Raw genomic sequence first — 23,498 nt, 5'->3', positions numbered from 1 at the left:
AAAACTATTTTTAAAAATACTATCCAGTAATCTAAGCTGTTCAAAATACTGCAGTAAGTTCGCTCATTTGAAATTGTCACCATATATGTTGTGTTTTTAATTAAGTGATGAATAGCATATTGCTGTGTCTGTCTTTCATGGTGCCGTATTTTTTTTCTAGTTCTAAACCTTCCAGAAGTCACTGAAGTTTGTGGGGAATTTTACTGACTTGTAGGCTTGTATCCATAACCTCAAAATAGGAAACTTCAACAATTCTCTAGATTGTTCTGTTGCTGTTATATTACCAATGCAAATCCCTACTGGTACCAGTGTGGTAGAAGATACAAAAGATACAATAGTCTTTATGTTTTATTGGATTAGCATAATACACATCAGTAATATAACAGCATAACTCAGTCTAAACACACACAGGAAATATTATAGCTCTGTTGCTGAGCTTTCTTACGTAAAAAAAAGTGTTAGCATGTTGTTCACAGTATAATATAAAACCTGTTTTCCAGCTGTTACAGTTCACAAGTAAAAAATGTCTTCAATCAAGCATCAAAATTCAGCACATAATAATCGCCTAAGAATAGACTTTATCCAAAACTAGTTTGTTCAGCTAATAGAAAGCTACAGGCTTATAGAGAAATAACTAATCACATTGCCTGTTTGTGAGTTCTCTTCCCTGTTTTGTGCGTGTTCATGGAGACCTGTTATCAGTGGGGAAAGCCTGTGGTTTATGTTACTTTGACTATCTAGTTTTTGAAAGCTTGCCTTAACCCTTTAAAACATTAGTCCAAATCTGTGTTCTAAGGTTTTCGAAATATTTTCCATCAAAATTGTTTTCAATAGTTTTAAGCAAAAATATACATGTAGAAGGGCTTAATTTATTCCATGATGTGTAATTGTCTTTGTATAAGAAACTAGTTTTGCCTGCTGTTTATTTACTCACACGTTAATTCTTCCCAAAGAGAGACTTCCTGCTGGCTCAAGCACATATTTCCACACGTGAATCCCACCAAAAAAAAGGTTGTAACTTGTCCCATATCCCTGCCAATGGATTTCAAATCTTATTTCTAGAGCTGACAAACTGAATTCAGTAACAGCAGCAACAACAGCTACAATTTCTTCATCTCTTCCAACCTCTAAAATCTCAAAATACGTTGAAGGTGTTACTGTTTTAAGTTTGCAATACCATTGCACATTATTATGTCCATTCCTCACCGGTGCACATAAAGCAAAGGAACTAAATATTTTGTTCACAATCAGATTCCATAGCTAAGCCAAGAATAAAACTTAAAAGATCAGTCTCCGACTCTGGAATTTCAAGCCCGCTGCCATAAACCATTGCTTCTCTGCTGTGTGGGGGAATTACCAACATGACTGTCCTGTAGTTGTAGAAGTTGCAGTTGTGAAGTTGCCTACCTCACGGGTAGTAAGGCTGGAGGGCGTGCTCACCTTTCTCTCCATGGCACCATTTGCTGTGGCACTACATGCCAAGAGGTTGTCTGCTTTTGTTTTTTGTTTTTTTTTTATAACCAGTTTCAGCATTCAAGCATGCACAGTGACATTATGGCTCTGTTAAGACAAGGGTAAAACTCCTCCGTGTCATGTGTTCAAGTAACTTAAAATCTCCCCTGAACTCTTAGAATAGTATTGCTTGGCCTCAGAAAATCAGACTTCACTAATGAGGCCACTGCCTCTGTCAGTTCCCCTGACAGAGATGTTTTACTTTGTTTTGTTTTGTTGCTTGGAAACACGAATTTTATAAGCGCATCTTCTTTGAACAGGTGCTCACAAGAAAGGGTCTTGCAGAATTAGGATCTTTGACAACTGGTTTGAGACTTGGGATGTTTGCTGTACCTGAGTCTCAGAGGTCACAAGAAAGTTCTTTTTATTTTTTAATAAAATAGAGGACTTGCTCTCATGTTCAAAAGATGTGAATTTTTAGAGAGCTGAGAAAGTAGATTTGTTTCAAGCCTTTTTTCTTATCATCAGCTGAACAGCAAGGTAGATAAGAGTCCTGCATGCTAACATCTCAATTCTTTTTAGCATTTTTAGGAGAAATTGTCATACAGTCTATAAATATCCTCTATACATCTTCTATAACATTCACACAGATTTTTTCTTCTGAAACAGTAAGATGGGTGTACTTTTTTTGTTCTTCACTGAGTTCTCTTCCAGTGCATTAACAGAGTGCTTGGGCTGAATTCAGTTGCCACTTTTGCTTGACGTGGATGGTGGAAGTCTACCCATTTTTCAGACTCTTTTGCTTAGTTCCAGTATACTTCCCGAAATAAATGCTTACTTCTGCAATACAGGAAGTAACCATTATTGAATCTGCTCATTTTATTATCTCTTGCAATTAAATGAATGACTACTGAATTTTCTAAGCATGCCTCATCCTTTTCCTTTACCACAAATAGGCTTTGTTTGGCTAAACATAGATTCTCCAAAGAGAGTGATACGAGTCCCTTACTCCAAATATTTTTGCCTTATGAATGCAGTTTTTGTTTTCTGGAATCTGCAGCAGCACTGAAGCTTTACTGCAACTGCAGCAATGAAATAAGTATAAGTCTCTGAAAAAGCATCACCCTGCTCAGTAATTCAACATTCAGTAGCTACTTCACTGTGACACCTGTGCCCGCTTTCTGGACTGCTATGTCAAGGATCGAAGAATCTTCTACAGGAATCTGACATGTAGCTAGATAAGCAGATTATTTTATGTACTTGAAGGTATTTCCTGCAGACAAACCTCACCACAGGTCTGATGCAGCTGACATCATGGAAAGTTTAGTAGCTAGGCTGAAATCTCAATGTGGATTCTAAATTCTCAGCATCTCCAGGGTACCAGTTGTTTTCCTGTTAGTTGCCCAATGAGACAATTACACCCTTGAGGAAAGTCCCTTTAAATGGGAAAATAAAAGACTTTAGGCTTTTACTCAAACTGCTTCATCTGCATTCATGCTACTGAAAAGATCAGTTACTTAAAGAAGACTGTGTACAGTTGGTGTGTATGCATGTGTATTTACAAATATATATATATATCCACAGATGTACTGACACACCCTGTAGAATCCTATCTCTAAGACTGTGATAACAATGCCCTTTTGTGCTATTATAGCTGCAGGATAGGTGTCCATGCAAGAAATACGTCCATTTACTTGCTCGTTAATATCTGCACATTTACTGCTTCAGATCCATCTCAGCTCCAAACAACCTATACTGGGTGTATGGTAAGAGGTTTTAAAGAAAATGCTATTTTATATTCTATATATTTTAAATTCTATATTCTCCCCTGTTCCCAGCAATGTTTGCTGTGATTCAAACCAGTGCAACATCTGTTTCATGCCACTAAGGGATTTCATCATGTTGCAAAACATCCATTTGCCCAGGTAGGGCAGCTTTGCATTGTCTTTGTCATGCTCCAGCACCAGAGGACTTTTAAGAAGTTGATTTATGGCTTGATGAGCTTCAAGATATAGGGAAAAAACTAACAAGTAAACTAATAATACACACTTGAATGTGAAAGAAAAACAGAACAAGATCTCTTACAATCACCAGGACATGGAAAAGATTTCCGATACAATTCTGGTTGTAGGAAAAAAAAAAAAAGGCACAAAAAATATTCTTCTGGCTCACTCCAAATGGGTTTGCACAGATAGAAGGAAAAAAGAGGAGGAAAAAGTAGTTGGTAAGTGTGCAAACAGGCTTGGACCAACCTTGAGACTCCCATATATGCTTCAAGGTTGTAAGCTGAACATATAGGAAAATTCAGAACAGAGCTTACTCCCAGCAGACAAGTTCTGTTAGTTTGTAGAACAAGTATAAATATAGATTGCAAAATTATATATTTGGATCACTCTGTACGATTGTATCACAGTATAAAATTAGTATTCCTTGTAGTCAGTGCCATAGATCCAGGTTCAAGCAGCACTAACGTTTCCTCTCACTTCTTTCCTTAAACTGCTAGGTGGTAGCGGCTAAGTAATTTCACGTGGATATCCATCAGTTTCCTACGTCTAAGACAAGAGTAGTGATATATTTTGGCTTTAGGAAATGCTTCAAGATTTGCTAAATATAACAATCACATTCAGGAACTAGGCAATGATTTTTTATGACTGTTGAAGTCAGAGATGCGTAGCGTTGATCTTAATTGGGTCACAGGGCGACAGGAACTGAATACAGTTTTCCTCTAGAAATAAACTGCCTCAACCAGAATTTATGACAAAACAAAAATACACAATTCCTTTTTGGACATATGCTTGTCAGTGTGTACTGTTCCTGTGTAGCTTACTCTGCTTCTGTTAAGAATGAGATTTACTGTCACATAATGGATATGCTTATTAGGTTCACAGTAACACATGCACACTGATGTGGTAGAACAAAATCTATAGGATAGCGTGGGCCTTCAGGACTGCTCTGCTTGGCTCATATGTAGATTTTTTTTTCCAAAGGATTTTAGAGCAATTTGCGAAGTTTCTCAACAATTCTGAATTAAGTATTCTTGAATCCATTTCATAGATGAACCACAATAATCCATACCATAGTAAGTTCAATATCATCTTCCAAGACTATACTAGTTAAGAAACTCAGGCACATGGACTTTCCTGCCTTTCTGTGCTAAATTACATGATGACTTGCAAAGCTAGTTTATGCTACTTTAAAATCTTATCAATTATTTTAAAATGAATTCTGAGAACAAAACATGAGATTAGCAAAACATTTTTAGTCAGAAGAGAATATAATATAACTTTTTAGTTCCATTGTAATAGGCAAGCTGAAAGAAACTGAGACTGCAGAATGTAGCTAAGGAGACTCAGTTACTCTGCTTTTTCCTCTGCCTGGCCTCACTGAGTATTTCTATTCAGTAAGCTTTTATTAACTTCCTTTAATGAATGATTTTGATATTCTGCTACTTGAGTACTTCCTAGGAACGTAGCAGCATGATTTTAACTTAACTGTAAAAGAATTGGCAAAGAACAGCAGGTTGAACAGTTACAAATCAGTTTAAGAAATACGAAAGAGTTCCTGATCCTCAGAACAGATTTGGGAATAATGCATAGCTGAGCTGAAATGCTCTGTGTGTCACTTAATTTTGGTGGAAAGATGGGACCAAATAGGTGAGAACTTGAAACAAAATCAAAATAAGTGAATACTCTATGAATCTCTGCAGTTTTCGTAGAACATACGCTATTCTGCCTACTAGAAATCAAGGAATACAAAGGCAGACAAAATACACTGCAATGGAAAACAGCGTTGGTGTGATGATACTGGAATATGAGGTGCTTTCCTGAGTTATTGGTTTGGGTAAACTCATTAGAAACACTCACCTGGGATGTCACAAGTGGAGAAGTAGGCAAAATAAATAATTATTTTCTATTTCTCAAGTATTTTTATACCATCTCGGGTGCTATACAATTTTGTTACGTGATGGGTTTTGCCCGTTAGAGAGTGTAATTTATACCTGTTTGGTGACGATTATTCTTTCAAAGTCCAGGAACGTCTGAAGTTACCATAAGAAACATGCGGTATATCTACTCAGACAAGAATATGTAAATTTTGATTACAAAAATGCAATAACAACGCTATTTGTATGCAAAAATGAATTGGATTCTAAGAAATTACAAAAATACTGACAAAACATTCAATAAAACATGAATGTAACACATTCCTAAGCAGTATACAAGGCAATTTCACTTGCAAATAAAACTTGTTCTCATTAATACTTTGGGGACCAAGTTACATCCTAGCTCTTCTTGTTTAACAAGAACGCCTTCTCTCAGGACTATGTAATATCCGTTCTTCTATCTTTCTGCTTTTGAACAAGATTTCCTACTCCTGCAGCCTAAGACAAGCAACAATTGTCTTTTTAACTGTTACATTGATCAAGATCCAGTAAGGATTCCTCCAAAAACACTGCTCTATACATTACGGCATCACCAAATGAGAAATATAACTGTTTCTAAACAGTTTCCACAGCTTTCAAAGGACATCCCATGGCATGGTTACTTGTTGTATGAGCTGCTAGACTCAAAAACTCAACTGCACCTTCCAGCTCTGTATTTCTAATTGCCTTAGTGGTAAAGATACAGCCGTACATTTGACAAAAGGTATAGTTGGGATGCCTGAAGCAGTTCATTAACGCAATCTGTCTCATCCACACTTTCAATGCAAGTTATTACCTCTGCAGCAGAGATGTCTGAGTGGGATGCCTGTGGCCATCTGAGCCCTCAAGTTGCATGGTGTGGTGTCCTGCAAATGTAAAACAGAATTTTACAGGTCTGATGATTATGATACAGATACGAAAAGACCAGAATGTAGAAAACATTCTGGGATTTTCACTCCCGGACAGTACTCCACCCTTATTTTCTCACTGCAAAATCATCTTAGACCAGGGAAGAAAAGTGGCATTTTTTTGGTCGTCAAGACTCTTAAGTCTATTTCACAAGATGCTTAGTAACCTTTGTTTTTATCAGTGATGGCAGACACATGTATGTAAGAGGGAAAGCAGATCCTGGAGGCTGGAACCAAAAAGCAACTTTTTAAGTGTATGCAGTCACTGGCTGTCTTTAAGCAGATGTCCTATAAATCAGGAATTGATAAAAATATAAAATTGTGTGGCATAATTGTTCCCTGTTCAGAAAAGTTTCATATATACAGTATTTATGGAGATGGCCATTTTAACAACCACCTCTTTCGTGTTCAATGAATAACTTGAAACAATATTTTACAGCTTCACCAGTGCGCTGTAGTGCGCTGTAACGTGCAGGTTTTGAATGACAGAGCAGCCTGCAAAAACAGGTGTTCTAGTAGCATACCAAATACAACAGACTTGCGCTAGTTTTGTCTTCATGTTTGAAACATTTAAAGAAACACATAAACAAGTGAATCTGTCTAAAAATTTATCTCATTTGGCACACTCTATAAAGGGGTTAATATAAGATGATTGAGAAAAAGGTGCAAGAAATTTTGCAACTGAGAATTATGGAGCAACCTGCTTACAGGAGGTTTTCAGATCTAAATCAAGCTTCTGGAGGGGAAAAAAAAAATCTCTCTTTGCTTCAGCTGACCTAGTCCTAGCATGTATGGAAGCCCCTGGCATAAGAATTCTCACTATTTTGTGAAAGTAACGTGAGTTACATCTCCCATCTACTTCAGGCATTTTAATTTGCTTGAGATATACCAGCTACCTGAAACTGTACTCATTAAAAAAATCAAAGACTTCTTTTTGTTAATTATGGATATTAGGTCTTCAGGTATTAGCAGCTAATTTCAGCTAAAATTTTAGTTACCAACTTTTTTTTAAATCTAAAACGGTAATGTGACACAGAAACAGATAAGTGGACTTAATCCATGTATGAGTTTATTTCTAATGACTGTTGCACACTTGCACCAAATACAATCTAGGACAGGTTTTGATTGTATCTGTATGCACATACAAAAAAATAGGTTAAAAATGAAAAAAGTGTTAAAAATAATGTACATACGGTAGCTTCCAGGATGGGACTACATGAAGACACCAGAATGAAACATTCTGTGCATTGTGTTGCGCACAGTAATGTGCGATTCTTCAGGAAGATTTAAAAATGCAGCACAACTGATTTGTCCAGGGAGATTTACAAAGAAAACCCCAACGCAACCAAACCAAAAAAAACCACAACACCTCAAACAACCCTCCACCCTGTCAACAACCATTTCCAGCCTTCATAATCTTTCTTCATACTAGTAGTATAGCTATATATCAATCATATTTTTCACTGGAGATGAGATGTAATTAAAACACTGGATCAGAAACAGGAACTACTGCACAGTTGTGTTTTTACAAAAGAATAGGTGTGGTGAAATAATTAGTTGTCACTCAGCAGATATAACTCTATTTGTCCTGTCCTGTTTCCTTAACCAAACTCCACAGATTTTAAGAGTTGGTGTAGCACAGACCTCAAGACAGGACGTTACCTTTAGCTCTCATAAATCAGAGAACGCATAAAAAATTAGAATGAAAATTAAATTAAAGATTCCTGGGACAGGATAAGATCATTATGTATATTTTACATTAAAAAAAAAAGGTTTAGGTACTATAATTTTATTATGATACAGACAATTCATACAATGAATCTTCCAGTCCAACAACAAAATCTCAATGCCAGAGCTCTTAGAGAAATAAAATGTTATTTACTATTTGTTATGAACTTCAGAAATCTATGTTTCTGTATAATCTGTGTGTTACACAGGTTTCTTCCAGATCATTCAGTGTTACCTAAAATTTCCACAGTCAAAAACAACCCATGGACACAAAAAAACATGCACTTATAGCCATTTGACTATTGGAGTTAAATATTGCAGCAGCGTATACAACTGCTTTTTAGATCTCTAAAATACTTTGCACGTATCTAATACACTTGTTGCGTTGTTTCTTAAGCAGTTAAATTTAATCTGTATTTTGCTGAAAGGAATGCAAGACAAATCTCTACATCCATTCTCAAGAACATTTACATACATCTCCAACCTGTATACAAGTGCTTCCACAGATTTTAAGGGGACAATTTCTGTCTATGATGAACACACATGCCTATTTCTTGGAGGGGATGGAAAAGAAATTATTTCCCCATGGCTGCTAAACAAAATAGAAGCAATTTGCGACTATAGTTAATGAATGTTTTATTCTATTTTCAGTAAATTTCCGATTTTGTTACTTGGAAATCTCAGGACAAAGAATTAAAGCCTTAGCACAGCACATACGTTATTTAAAAACAAACATTTGATTATTATAAAACAAAGGCTTAACCACACCAGGTTATAGCAGTTGTTTTTAACAGACAACCTGAATAATTGCTAACCCACTTTCCTACAGTTTAATTGACAAACCTATGCTTTCTCTTACTAATTACAGGTAACCACACCTACCTTTCTCGGAAAGCATGATGGCAAGTCGCAGTTTTTTGTTTTGTTTTTAATTCTGCTAGGCTGGAAGTTTGCAGATAAAAAAAATGGTCTCTTAACTTTTTTTAAATTAAATTCCATTTTATTAGAATATAATCTTTCCAGATAGGCTTTTAAGTATGTCTTCAAAATTTTTTAATCCTTTTTAACTTTTTATTTTAGCTACTTTTTTCTGCTCATATGAACAAACGGGAAAAACATTTATACATGTTGATAGGAGAAAAAATGATGCAATACTATGTACTTACTTTCCATCAATAAGTAATGAAGTTTTAGTGTATGAGCACTGGAGTGAAATGATCCCATATTGGTAACATCTGTCCTGCCTGGGTTACGTGAGGTCCAGTCTGTAAAACAGAAATTGATTTTATTTTTTTTTCACATTGTCATTTTTTAACTTGCTCTTTCCTATAATGCTTTCCAGAGGAGAGATGGATGCTTATCCCATAAGTAGAATATGAAAATAAGCCCCTGGAAACTTTGGCCCTGCGAGTTCCCTTGAAACTGATACCACAAAATATAATTATGAAGGTGGAAGCCGACAGAGCTGCCATAATTTTTAAGTCCCTGACAGAAACATGGCGATACAAAGGGGATTTAGTACTTGATAGCAGCTTTTTAAAGCCTCAACCCCCCACCTCCGCCATTACTTGTGCGTAAAGGCCCACAATTCATATATTTAATATCCTCACACTTCAGTGAAAAAGGTTTATCTGCTCTCCCTCCAAACCCTGCTCTCCCTCCACGCTCTTTTTGACCGTTTAGCGCCACTTTCGGGGCTGTTTTTTTGCTGTTTACGCCGGGCTTTTCACCGCCGAGCTGGCGTCGGGCCTGGGCGCCCCGTGAGGGCGGGAAGCGAAACCCGGGCGGCCCGCGCCCTTTGTCCGCGCTGTGAGGAGGCAGCGCCCGAGGACGGGGCGGAGGAAAGCGGCTCCTCCAGCGCCCTTCCCGGCAGCAAAACCCCTTTTTTTCAGCCTCCACAAGCTCCTGAGGGGCTAAGGGAGCAGGGCGCTGCCTAAGGGGAACGAAAGAGGCCTTGGGCGCCGTCGGCCTGGGGTTGGGGTTGGGTAGCGGGGCGGCGCCGTACCGGGGGCTGGCTGTGAGGAGGAGCCGAGCCGAGCCGGGGTTTCCCGGCCGGGCAGCACGGGCGGGGCGGCTGGGGGGGGAGGTTAACCGCGCCCAGGCTGCTTGCTTCCCGATGGCTGCGGGGAGCTAAGCGGGGACCGAACGTGCGAGGAGGAGCCGAGAGCCAGCGACACCCCTTTGCCCCCCCCCCCTCCGCTGCTCTCCGCTTCCGACTCTACGGCCCGAGCTGCTCGCTGCCTCGGCGGGATCGGCCAGACCCAGCGCGGACGGCTGCCTTCCTCCTCGCCATCCTTCTCCTCCTCCCTTCCCCTCCCCAGGCCGGCGGGGACGCGGGCAGGAGCCGCGGGCGGCCGAAGCGGCCCCGTTAATGAGCAGGTAACCGGCCGCGGGTCGGGCTGGGGCGGGTCGGACCCCAATAAAGCCTTGCCCGGCTTTCTTCAGCCCCCTTCTCCCCCACACGGGGCTCCCCGAGCCCTTCGTCCCCGCCGCAGCCCCACCCTGAGGCCATCTTCCCGCCGCCCCCCCCCTTTCCCTCAGCTCTCCCCCTCCATCCCCGGTTCCTTCTTCCTCTGCGTGGCTGCGCCCTTCCACCCCGCTCCCCTCCCCCGTTCTTCCCCATCGCTGCCGCACTTCTCTTTTCCCTCCTTCCTCCCCTTCCTCCGCTTCTCTCAGCCTGCCCTGGTGCCCCCATTTTTCGTCCTCACCCCCCCCCCCCCCCCCAAAAAAAAATTTCAGCCCCCTCCTCGCCTCAGCGGGCGGGAAGGGCGGCTCATGGCGGGGCCGCCTCAGCATGGCGGGGGCGCCGAGCTCCCCTTCCCCACCTCGCCCCTGCTCCTGCCTCCCCTAAAAAAGAAGTGTGGTTGTGGCTGGAGGAGGAGGAGAGAAAAAGGTGGGGGTGGGACCCTTTCTCTCTTGGAGGCTTTAAGGCGAAAAGGGAGGGGACGCTGGGTTTTGCGGGGATCCATTTTTAATTGTAATTACGCCGCGGTGGTCTGCGTTAAAGGGGGGAGGTGGGGGGGGCTGTTTTGTTAAAATACAAAAGGTGAGTTTCCAGAGAAATCAAGCCGGCAGAAGGAATGCTTGGAGAAAACACTCGAGAGAAAGCTATGGTGGGGCTGCTGTAATGGTGGAAAGCTGACTGAGAGGAGAGAGGGGCGAGACCGACAGGGTAAGGCTGCCTCCAGCACCCCCTGCACGGCGGGGAGCCCGGGGGTGTTTTCTTCTCCTTAAGATCACAGATGAGGATGCATTTTGCTTCGCATTTATCATTCCCCCATCTATTACGGTGCTGCATATTTTTGTGTGCCCGTAGCAGCGGTAATGGAGGCTGTACAATAGGAAAAAGGAGTTTCCTCCTTGGAAACGTTAAAAATATTATTTTGGTTCCCGATTAACTATCAAAAAGGCTTCAATATTATTTTAAACGTGTATATATATATATTTTACCCATGGAACGAATACCTAAGGGGTAGGATTTTTAACTCCTACACCTTTGTATGAAATGAAAAGATGGAAAATCTTGCATATAAAAGAGACATTTTATTAAAAAAAAAAAAAATCTAGTCCAGAAGAAAATCAGAATGATGTAGATGTTATTCTAAGATGTCAATTTATCATTCCTGAAGCTGAGCTGAAATTTTAACGAATGTGATACTTCATTATTCCCTAACAAAGTCATAGGTGGGACTCATTTGAAATTAGGCATCCTTTCTAGGGTGCCGAGTGCCACGTTATTATGTATTGTCCCCACAGTAGAAAATAGGAGGAAAGGACTGTGAATGCAAGGTTTTACTGGTTATTGAACAGCTTTTGAGAATTGTTGGCTGAAGTTGGAAGGGGCAATTGAAAATCAGAAAATTAAACATTTCACTACTGTAAAATATCTGCCCCTAATCGTGAGAGTTATCCCGTATTTTAAGCTGATCTGCTCAGCACAAGGATGCGAATCGAGACAAAATGCTGCCGGCGTGTGTGAAATGCATGCAAGAAAACGGGGAGATCATGTTAAGCTCTAAATTTATTCTACGTGTAAAGTATCAGATTTTTTTTCCCCTCGTGTGCTTTAGGAGGGGAGAAAGAGAAGGGCTGATAATCGTGTAGTTGTTTTGGTGGCCGCAGATTAGCCAGGGTGTGTGTTTGATTTTCTTTTTGCTGTGAATGAATGGATCTCTCTGTGCCTGGGCCCAATAGCTGCAACAAGATGGCGTTTGCAGCAAGGCAGCTCTCATTTTTCAACTCCTCCTCACCACAGCTTTGCCAAACTAGATCTTATTTCATAATTGTATTTAGATTTACTTTCTTGTTCGGTTTGCTTGCTTCTTTTTTTTTGGGTGGGGGTAGGAGGAGCATTGGGGAGATTATTGAGAGAGATCGGTGGGTTTTTCTTCATTTTTGTGAGCTTCTCCAGATAGGAACTGGTGGGAGGAGTAACTACTTGTATTGAAATCTTCACATCGGCTGTCACTGGATAAAGGGGTGACACGATTTTTTTTATACCTCGCAGTGCCTGCTTAGTACCATCAAAATGCTCTTTGTTTTTCTGAAGCCTGTTGCTGAAAAACGGCATTTTAAACCTGGAAGACAGGTATTGGGGAGGCTCTGCGAGGGCTGAGCACGGCTGCAGGCTCTCTGCTAGTCAGGTAGCAGGCCCCGCGCAGGCAGGTGCCTTCCTGGGGCACAGAGGAGTCGCCTGGCTGCTGCCCAGTGCTCGCCACATCTGGCGGCTCTGTAAGCTGCTTCTGACCCGAAATTATTGTCATGCTCCAGGTAATTGTTCTTGTTACGGGGAAGAGCAAGAAAGGGTTTGGGGGTATTAAAAAGGTTCTGCTTCTGCGAGGTATTGTATTTTAAAGGAACAATGGAAAATTCTAAAACAGTTTTTATGTTTGTTTTTTTTTTTTAATATATATATATTTTAATGGACTTTCCTGTGGTAACTTTTATGATATTTCACTATAGAGCCAAGCTTCTTAACTTTGGTAGCTTGAATAAAATAGCTTGGTCAATATTTGGTATACTGGACTCAGGCTTAAAATAATATAGTACCCAGTAGGAACAATAAGAAATGATGGTTGTGTCTCCTGTATTCAAATGACCTCGAAGCCCTTGGTAATATCAATCTTTTTAGTAGTGTTTATGTATGACTTCATGTATAATCAGGTGTTTGTTACTTTTCTGTAATAGCCTAGCTGTAGTTCATAAAGAAGGAAGAAGACCCAATTTGCAGTTGAAACTTGTGTGTTTTTTTCATTTTCATTGTTGGGGGGGTGGGGGGAAGATGAGATTAGCCAAATGTGTTTTGGTCCTGTACAGATCCTATCAAGATCAAATTATTAAACAAGAATACTTGTCCAATAAATGGTTAGTTCAATCTATTAGCACTTTTGATGTTCTGTTAAACTTGAAACTAACTGTAAATTTAAAAAAATTTTTTGGTGCTAGATATTTGGCCTCTCAGTATAGGATCAGAAAGGAGTAGGATGAAGTGGGATCCTGTAGTGAATAAGAGAAATTGTATTTATCCTTGTTAAGTCCTTGTAGCTGTTAGGTCATTTAAATCATTGACAACATGTAAAATTAGAATTACACAATAAATCCTAGCAAGAACAGGTTTTGGATTTTCCTACCTCATGGAAATCTGAAAAAGTTGTGTTTAGACATAGTGAGAATTTCTCTACTTGTGTAAGTAATCAATAAAATTAGTATAATTAGGAAGTATTTAGAACTTTGTGTAGCATCGTTCTTAATATCATTCAAGAACGAATGTTCCACAGCTATTAAAACTTGAAACCAGAGCAATTAAGACTAATCTGCTCAGAATGAGAAAATTCTCCAATTAATGCAATTACTTTGGGGATCCTTTAATTATAGTAGAAATATATATCTGTTGTGTTTTTTAGGGTGCCTTTTCTTGAAATTAAACCAGATGACGTTGGCTGCAGTATGTAATAACTTCCTGGTGCTTTGGAGCCTTCGGTTTGGTCATGTGGGAAACAATCCTGCTGCTTCTTAGGAGCTGTGATTTCTTAATCATGGTGCAAAATGAGCTACCAGTTCATATGGAAGGAGCATTGCTTTTGCAGATCCTTAGTAGGCCTATTGCCGTAGTTTGGAATATTAAGAAAGCTTTGAATTTATTTAGTTTTGTAGTCACCCTGATAGGAGATTGGAGTTCCTTGCTTTCTGTGCAAGCGGCAGTAGATTTGTCTTCTGTATGTCAGGCCTGGCTCATGTTTAGTATCTGAATTGGATTAAATTCTTACTGTCCGTGGATTTTGGCTCTCAGCATTAGTGGATTGGTAATTGATATTCTCAATTTTAATATCCAGTTTTAGCCATATGGCATACCGTATTGTTTCAAGAATTCCACTTAGCGCTAGTTTGCTGCTAGGAAGTCGCAATGAGAAATCACGCGTTCATGTGGTTGAAATATGCTTAGGTGAATCTTCTTTGGAGTCTCTAATGCCTGTGTTCATGCCAGTATTTGGGGTATTTATTTTACAGTATTTTACTGCTGATGTTGGAAAAAACTATCTATAACCTTGACAGTAACTACCTTGTGTTGGTGAAATGTTAAACATTTGATTGAAGATAAAATGGACTATTTTTTAAGGGAGCCTCTTGAATGCTCAAAGTGCAAGCTCAAAACGAAAAGAATACATACTACATTCAAAATGTTTTTTTTCTCCCCACTGGTAATGTTGGAACTTGTATTAACCAAGGTCATGATAAAAAACAAAAATACTCCCAAGTCCCTAAGTTTCTATTTAACATAGAATCTCAATTTATTATTTCTTCACAGGGTGTCTAGTATGCTAGGGATTTGTGTGTGTGGATTTGTTTTTCACCAAACAGAAATGTATGCAGAATCCATAGGTACTTGAGCCAACTGGTAGTTCAGCAGAATGTTAAGAGGTTTTTAAAAGCATTGAGCTGGCTACTAACAGTACCTTTGCTTTAGATGCCAGAATAATCAATGTAAATTACTGTGGAAAGCTTCCTAGTACAAGAACGTTGATGCTCCAGAATAGGTTTTCTAGCAGAATATTGCGTTTTTATTAAGCACTAGAAGACTTTTAAGTAGCAAGGATATGGTTTGGCCTTTGAATAAAATTACACATTCAAATTTGGGGGGGAGGATGACATAAAGGTCAGATATTTTATTGGTCTGCTTTTAACAGCTGGCCTTTTTAAAATGTGTTCTTTACAATTAATATCTTGTAAAACTATTAATGTGTATTAAATGTTTGTGTTAGTAGATTTATTCGTGGCGTAGCATATTATGATAAGTCTCTTGAAATATAACAAAATATTTCTGCTTATCTGTGAGACTGCAGCTGGAACCCTGAGTGTACTGGGTGGAGGGGGAAATGTTTGCCCTTCCCCATGTATTCCTGGGCGCCCAGGAATACTAGTTCTTCCTGAGCCCAGCTAGAGAGAAATGACACGACAGCATCCATGCCTGCTGTCTGGGAGCAGCTGAGACCTCGTGTGGCTACATACGTCTTACAGCATCCCCAGTAACACTGAGCGTAATTGGATGTCTACAAGACAACTTGTAAGTGTAAGCCAAAATGTATTTTGGGGACATCATGGGAGTCTCGGAAGTAGCTCTAAATTCTGCCCAGGGTTTTTATTGCTGGCCTGAATGCTCAGTTGTTTAGGTCTTAAAAATTTTCAAGTTGCAGGAAAAAAGGATACCCCAATAAACGTTCCACATTGCCCTGGTTTCTGAAATTACAGTTCATTGGTGGGGGAATCAATGACACAGAGCACAGGAGTAAGTGTGGGCTTGGGAAAGCAGTTAGGAAGCAAATGTTTCAGTTATTTAGATCTTGCCAGATTTAAGTCCTGTTGAAAACCAGTGCAAGTAACTGTAGCAGGTTTAAAGTAGCGGTGCTTTAGATGTTGCAGGTGTCATCCCAAGACTTGGTTTTGGATTAATGAATAGGTTAGCGTTGTCAGCTGATCCGTGGTAATTATCTGTGTCTGCACTCTTAAGGTAAATGCAAGGTTATTAAAGTATAGCCCTTTTTTTATGGAGGTCGAAATTAATCCCAATATCTCCAACCCAGTGTAGACCTAAAGCATGCATGTAGGTGACTCTTGCAGTGCAGCTGGCATGGGAAACTTGCTTGTGAGCCTGGGTCTGCTTGGCTTGTGGGCAGACAGAATCCGTGTAGGATTGCTGAGATTTCTTACTGACTTGAATATTCAGGTAAACTTGTTCTAAAAATATTTTTCTCCAAATATTTTTAGCTTAAGAATTGTTGAAACAAAGTGTTTTTGCCTGTTGTCACAGAATTAAGAAGAGATGAATTACGGTTGTTTTTGATTTGGTGGGATTGAAGAGCTAAAACTTGATCTGTCTGCCTTGTCGGTTTTGGAATCTAATAATGTATAAATGAAAATGAGTCTGAAGAATTAAAAAAGGTGATCTGAGGGAGCTTAAAGCAGATGATGGGTAAGGTAGTTCTGTAACTGATGGTGGTAAAGACAGGCTAAATCTTCAAATTATTTTCATAGGTAGTAATAAGAACTTGAATACAAAAAAAATGAGGAAACAAAGGGAAAGAATGAATGAAAATCTATTTGCTGTTATAATAAGAGATGTTGTTTGTTGCTATAAGCGGTTAGTGTGAAACTGCTTCATTAAAAATGTTTTTGATTAATTAGAATTTCAGCCTGCCAAATCAATGCGATTTCTAAAGGTTCTCTGTGTAGAAAAGAAATACCCTTCATAGATTACAAGGATTAATTGAATTCTAGACAGTTAAATACTTTTTTTTTTCTTGCACGTTCCTGCAGTGGTCTGAGAAACAGGAGGGTTTGCTTAAAACTTCTTGCCAGTTATGTTTATCGTGATGAGAATATCATTTAGCTGTCTTCTTGAAGACTGCAGTAATGCCTGCCAGCTCTCACAAAAAAGAAAATATTAATTATCCATAATTAGATGGATTAGATAATTTTTGTAGCTTTATGTAATGCAGAACTATATTAAAAACTATGTGAAGATTTTTGTCACTATTTACAGCTTTTTTTTTTTTTACCCTTGCAAAGGGGAAAAAAAAAACACTTAGGTCTGGGAACTCCAGCATACGGTCTTTCAGACTAGTTGTGAATATTTAATCAATTCAGGTCTCAGTGATGATTTTGCTCATCCTTACTCCAAAACCAAACTGTAGCGACTGTAGAAAACAAAATAAGATGTTCTGCAAGGCTCTCTATATGACTTTCAGAAAGGCAAACGCCCACAACGTTGACATTGCTGACAGGAAAGCAATGCCTTGCTTCTGTGGCTTGTTTTTTCTTTTGTTACATTAGGCTTAATTAAACAGCTGGTACCATTTATTGTCTTTGTACAGAAAGAACAATAATTTCTGCTTAAATGATTTCAGGTGAGCTGTTAACTTTGCATTTTTATTTTTATCATCCTATTCTGTCCTTTTTGGCTTATCTTGGGCAAGCTATAAGGAACCATTTTAGAAGTCTGTTCCTTACCACGTGCTTTGTGTTCACCCTGATATTTTAGGACACCAGTCAATAAGTGGAGGTTATCTAAAATTATTTGCAAGACCCTGATGTTATGTGATAAGCTGAATGTTTTGTTTTTTTTTTTTTGTGACATGTTGAAACAGATTTCCAGTTCTGTCCTGACAGAAGAATTTATAATTGTTCACTTCAAAATTGCAGTTTAACTTCAGAGGAAACTGAAATATAAGTACCTAGTATTAACGGTGTGTGCTTTACCGTAAGGACTTTCTCATTCTTAATGGAACGTATGTGGTAACACAGTATGGTTTACTAGACTTCCTTTGCTGAGGGTTACTGAGCAGGCTGTTAAGCCTACAAATGATTTTGGAGAGATGTAGTCTGCTTGTATCTGTCCAGATGTCAGGCATTGCGAAGTACTACCTGAGGCACTGATGTCCTTTTGTGATGATGCGTGGGGGAGATGTGGCTTTCATCAGAAACGAGAGGAATTGAACTGCCCTGCTACGTTCTGTTTTAAAATCTGAATACTTTGTATTTTGTCCACCCTTTTGGGCAATTTCATTTAACAGTGTTTTACAGAAACGAGGGATGGGAGGCAGGTCGGAGCTCCAAGACTTAAAAAGGACAGAAGGTATCAATGTGCATTTTTTGTTAATTCTGATACATTAAAAGTCGATGCTTAGTTATCTTCAGTAGTGAAATACTAATATTTTCTAGTAAGATCTCAGTGGTGAAAACTAGTGCAGCGAGTCTGTTTCTGCCATAAATGTAATTAGTTCTGTTCCACTTAAGTTCATTTTAATTGCTGAGCTGATACATCTTGGTTAATGCCAAATGATTTGAGGTATATGTTAGATAGCGAACATAGTAGTGCTTTAATCTGAAAAATAAAAAATACATAAACTTAACTTCCAGTGCATAAAACATCATGACTTACAGCTGCATAATACGAAACTCAGTGTTATGTCTTCAGTAAATACACACATGCTCTGCTGAGTACCATTAGTTTGTGTGCTTCAAGGTGCTGAGAAGAAACGTGATTATTATCCTCTGGGATTTCTTCTGTTTTGTTCCCAGCACTGTTTTCTCCAGCTAGCCTAACAAATGTGTTTGGGGGGTGGGGGTGGTGGCAATTTTTTCTGTTTGTCTAGAAAAACAAAGTAGATGTGATAGTCTGCTGAAACCTTTGGTACTCAAAATAAGATCGTGCTGTACTAATTAAAGAACTCTCTTTGTTGGAGCATATGTTTGATATTCCTGTTGCATGTTCTTTGTGAAGTGGTAAAATGCTGAAGATTTAGGCAGATATGCTGCTGTCTAGCAAAGGTGTTGTGTGTACGAAGATCAAGAACAGTTCGCTTGGTGCTTAAAGTAATGTAATTGTGCTTCGGGTTACGAAGTCCTAGATTTTGCTACAAGTTGACAGATCCTATCTGGCCAGTGATTTATAGATCTGTTGAGCCTGAAAACTTGTAGTTGGAATTGCTCTTCTTGCTTCTCAAAACCCAGTAATAACCAGTCTGATTTTGTGGATGAATGGTGCATAAATACATCTTTTTAAGTTACACACTCCATGAACTAATTTTTGAATAGTACATGTTGGAGCCATAGTCTACATGAATTTAAAAATAAGTTAGAAATTATATTAAAATCCTTAAACTGTAACAGTCATTGACTTCTGCTGTGATTGTCTAAAGTAAAGAAAAAATGTCTTCTAGGTATTTGAAATCAAATTGCTGAAGTGCCTGTTTTCTCCTAAAATGGGTACTTCAAGGTTGCTCTGCAGTCTTAGTGAATTTCTTTGTCTTTCTGTGTAGGTTTGACAGTTAACTGATGAACCTCTTGCACAAAGCACAGGTTGACCTTCCACTACTTGAAATTACTGTACGTAAATGCGAGTGGTATAGAAAAGCAAGGTGGCATTGACCAATGGCTTTGTTATGAGCTCTCACTTAGTAGGGCAAGAAATGAACTGTTTTGTTATCAAAATAGGATTTCTTTGTAGGTCGTTCTGATATGAGAGAAGCTTTTTCTCCCTTGAAAGCTTAGTGTACAGGAATACAGAGCAAGGATTTAAAATAGTACCAGCAATACTGTACTAAGATCATGCGATGTTTATTAAACTTGTGAATTTCATCCTGTGCCATGCACAGTCATGCTCCTTGCCAAATGAGGGGGAAAAAAATAATGGCACATCTCTGATGTTTTCAGGGAGTCTAAGCAGGGTAGCAAAACTAACTCAATATTAAGGTAATTTGCTTAAGAAATACGTTATCTTTATTGATATTTATCTATTGCATTAATACTTTTGGCTTCTGTTTGTGTAGCTGTTAAGTAGTTTCCTACAGATACAGGTTCTTACCCTAGAAGAATTGGTTGTGGCTTTTAAAACTACCTGCAGTTGATTGCCCTTGTGGCAGGTCTTACTGTAGAACTTAATATGCAATGTTACATGGTTAAAAGACTGCGTGATGCTTCAAGTGAAATGATATAGAACAGGAACATTTAAAAACCTTTGGCTTTGGAAATTATACTTTTTGTTGACTGCTCTGGGAATTGAGCATAACGCGTTAAGCTGTATCACTTAGTTAGCAGTGACTACCTGTTTTCCGGATACATACTGTGGAGAATCCAAGACTTCATTCGCTTGGTTCCGATTTCTCAGTCTAAATTATCCTGTAATAGTTTTGTTGTTGTTGCTTTTCCTTATCCTTGCAGTTGTGAGTTAAGCTCCAAAGGGCTCGCTCTGGGGAAGCCAGTTATTGCTGCCCTCTGTCGCAGACGGTGGCACAGACATCTGCTCTTCAGCTGCCTCGCTTCACGATCCAGCCTGTTAAAGAAACCCGGATGGCAAATAGTTCTCGACCATGCACCGTGCTGTAAAACTGATAGTTCAGCTTCTAGTTAATGAGCAGCTCAGCTCTTGCAGAAGATGACGGAACTTAGAAGCAAACAGAGGGGGAAGCTGGAGCTGAGTACGACTACAGCCATGTTGTTCACAAGTCAGTCGTTAATATTCCGTGTAAGGCTACAACAGTCCCCGCTTCTATCTGTAAAGGACCGGGACGATTGGTGCATTGTCTGCTACAGTTGGTGTGTTTTCTTTTTTAAAAACAAGCTCAAAAACACCTTTTCCCTCACCTTCCTCCCCACAAAAAACAACAAAAAAACCCACAGTTTTGCACAACGGTAGTGTTCAATGACTCCAAGTAAGCATGAAACAGTGACTGTAAAGTGTGTGTGCAGAGGATCAGGAAATAGGTGCAAAAATGTGAAGGTTACAGGCATTTGTTAAACATGCTTTACTTTCCTCACCTGGCATGTATATTTTTGTCTTCTGATATGTCCGGTTTTCTTTGTCTTATTTAATTCTCACCCTGGCCCATAACCCCAGCGGATTTATTTTTTCTATTACTATGTTTTCCTCTATATTTTTATCACCTACCCAGATTGATTCTATCTAGAGGAATACAACTGCGACCTAGCCTGATGCCAGTTTTAAGAGGGTTAATGCAGTACTGTGGAACACGGAATGTCCAAGGGTGAAAGCAAGTATTTCCTGTTGTACCTTTGTGCTTTCTCTGGCGGTGCTGTCCCTGGGTTGTACTTGAAGTTTACGTTCCATATCGGCATTAAGCATTGTTGCATTGTCTGTTCCTAAAAACCCGTTCTCAGTCCTACTGGCTTTAAAGTCACCTGCGTTACCCTACTTTTCAGTCCATCAGCCTTGTTTTTCTTGTTGCTGTTCTCCTGTACCTGAACTGGTTTTATATCAACGGTACATATCAAAATACAGCAATTGCTGGGAGAAATCAATGAGCTACTAGGAGGTATAAATCATTGTTATCAAAACTAATGGAACTGCTTGCGCATTGACTAAAGATGGATTATGTTGATTGCAGGGCTAGAGAACAAAGTATTACTCAATCTATTTTGGGTAAAAAGATTATGGAAGTCATGCTATATTTTAATCTCTACTTGAGTATTACTTCATGCATATAGCAGATAAAAGATTTTTTTGTTGGTTTTAAGTATAAATACTTTTATTATCTTCAGACGGGTGCTGGAAAGTGGTTATTTAGTGGTATAGCATACCTTCTTTCTAATAATGCTTTGTTAACCAAGATAAGTGTGCAGTTCAGTCATCTAAATTTTTATTTCAGTGAAATAAATGTATTTATTAATTAGTAATTAGAAGCTTGGTAAGGTCTCTAACAGAGTTGTAAAGAAGAAATATTTTTCTTTTGGTTATGATCTCTGAGGCCATATAGTCTGGGTAGCAGAGGCACAAAGAGAGCAGACAGTTTGTTCAAATGTCTTAACTACCATTTTTTGGTTGAAGCAGGATGTGATAATAGTTATGGTAGTTGTTAGTAGTTACTAAATAGTCTGGTGAAGATTTAATAACTATCTACAAGATGGGGGTACCTTTGTTTTTTTTTGTGTTTCTCATTAAGATCTTAATAGGGTAAAGCTTGTTTATTTTCTCAGAGTTGATCTTGATGAGAGCAGAAGGAAGAATCATGTTAGTGAAGTACTTCTCCAGGATCGGATCCTAACAATGAAAACCATTTTGGGGGGATACTCTTTGGTCTGTATGATAAAGCACAATTTTGTCTTGATAGGATTTAAATTATCTTTCTGCTTCTAAAAGCAAATTGTTTTTCATTAGCGTTATAAGGACCTCACTGTCCCATAAGTCAGGTAATCTTGTGAATATCGACTGAAATTGGTGACTACTTGCTTGGAAGAAAGGAGAGCGCCTTCAGAAGCAAAATTGTCCATAAAAGAGTGACATATATGTGTAAATGGCTTGCTCAGCTCAAGGATAAGAACTTGTTAATTAGATTGGGTCTTTCTACTAATTTTAAATTGACTTTTAAAGATGTAAAAAGTAACATTGCTAAACATAGCATCCTGAAAGTTGGTCGGTTGCATTCTTTAAAGGGTGAAAATAGGAAGCAGCTCATTCTCCTTTGACTGAGTTGACTCTACTAGCTGGCATTTGTAGGATAAAATGGATGATTCAGCTTCTGTTGATTAAAATAGTTAAGCTGAAGTTCATGGAAATAAAGAATGCAACAATAGGAAGTTCTCATTTTTGGTGCTCGTACTTGTAGAGTCTTACTGATTTTATTGTATTTTCACTAGTATTCATTCTTTAGTTTGTTCTTTATTGTAAATAAGTGATCACATGGCCCGTTCCCTCCTCTAATAAAATAAATACTGTAGAGAAGATCCTAATGTACCTCCTGATGTCACTGTAATGGTAATTCATGTATTGTTTCACACATTTTAGTAGTGTTGAGCAGATAAATTGGAAGATCATGCCAACCTATCCCGATAGAGATGTGTTGGCAGCAGAGCTGAGAGCAATATTGTTTGGGCCTTCGGAAAATCCGTGCTCTCATCTTACCCTGTAACTGTCAGTGAATGTCACTTGATCCGCTTGATGGATTTTATTGTAATCTTAAGGATTTTGGTAAGAGGAGATGGTGTAATTGCCTACCTCCGTACCCGTTTTTGCAACTAGCCGTTCATATGCCTGTTTGACATTATCTAGTCGCATGTTGTGCTCCGATGAGCACCTGCTGTGGAGTTGCTGGGCGAGAATTTGAAGAAATAATCTTGATAAATGCGTCAGTCTTTGTGAGGACTCATTGAACACAAGTCACAGAAAATGAATTGAAAACCTGCTGGAAAATTGATATCTCAAAAATACTTGTGCTAGTTGTGTGTTAGGGAGATGGTGTTTGGATCCAGTAATACTTAATCCAGTAGTATTACCCCCTTTAGAGCTGTTGCCCTGTTCGTGGCAATAATTCTGACTAGGAAGAAAATCTGCGTGTGTCAGTGGTGCTGCTGTTGGTGTGGGACGGGGATAGCTGTATTGCACATGCTCTGCTGTGCTCGGGTAAACACTCTGGTCAGTTTACAAATGAAGTGAAAATGCTCCCCAAAAACCTGGAGGTTAGTGGTGAGAGTCAAAGGAA

At 39.0% G+C, this 23,498-nt stretch overlaps 2 protein-coding genes across 7 annotated transcripts in view; one reads left to right on the top strand and one right to left on the bottom strand.

Annotated features, from left to right (window-relative positions):
* Positions 1-332: 332 nt before the first annotated feature.
* LOC308181041 (uncharacterized protein) lies at positions 333-23,074 on the bottom strand (the record flags this gene model as incomplete). Its single annotated transcript, XM_080563618.1, has 6 exons — positions 333-2,292; positions 5,450-5,519; positions 6,168-6,237; positions 9,174-9,272; positions 9,618-10,137; positions 23,015-23,074. The coding sequence occupies 5 exons, from the start codon at positions 23,072-23,074 to the stop codon at positions 5,495-5,497; spliced, it is 774 nt and encodes a 257-aa protein (XP_080419744.1). The 3' UTR covers positions 333-2,292; positions 5,450-5,494.
* GNB1 (G protein subunit beta 1) overlaps positions 10,006-23,498 on the top strand; it is a 45,528-nt gene continuing 32,035 nt past the window's right edge. For 2 of the 6 annotated variants that reach the window (XM_080564498.1, XM_080564500.1), the window contains exon 1: positions 10,047-10,386. The gene's annotated coding sequence lies outside the window, so the exon portion shown is untranslated. Of the gene's footprint in view, positions 10,387-10,921; positions 11,180-23,498 lie in introns of those variants that run through there. The other 4 variants (XM_080564499.1, XM_080564503.1, XM_080564501.1 and 1 more) reach the window with 4 other exon arrangements.

This window comes from Anser brachyrhynchus (assembly GCF_964034855.1).
Source record: "Anser brachyrhynchus genome assembly, chromosome: 21".
NCBI classification, from domain to species: domain Eukaryota; kingdom Metazoa; phylum Chordata; class Aves; order Anseriformes; family Anatidae; genus Anser; species Anser brachyrhynchus.
The sequence above is the reverse complement of the archived record's forward strand: the minus strand, read 5'-3'. Positions and strand labels throughout refer to the sequence as shown.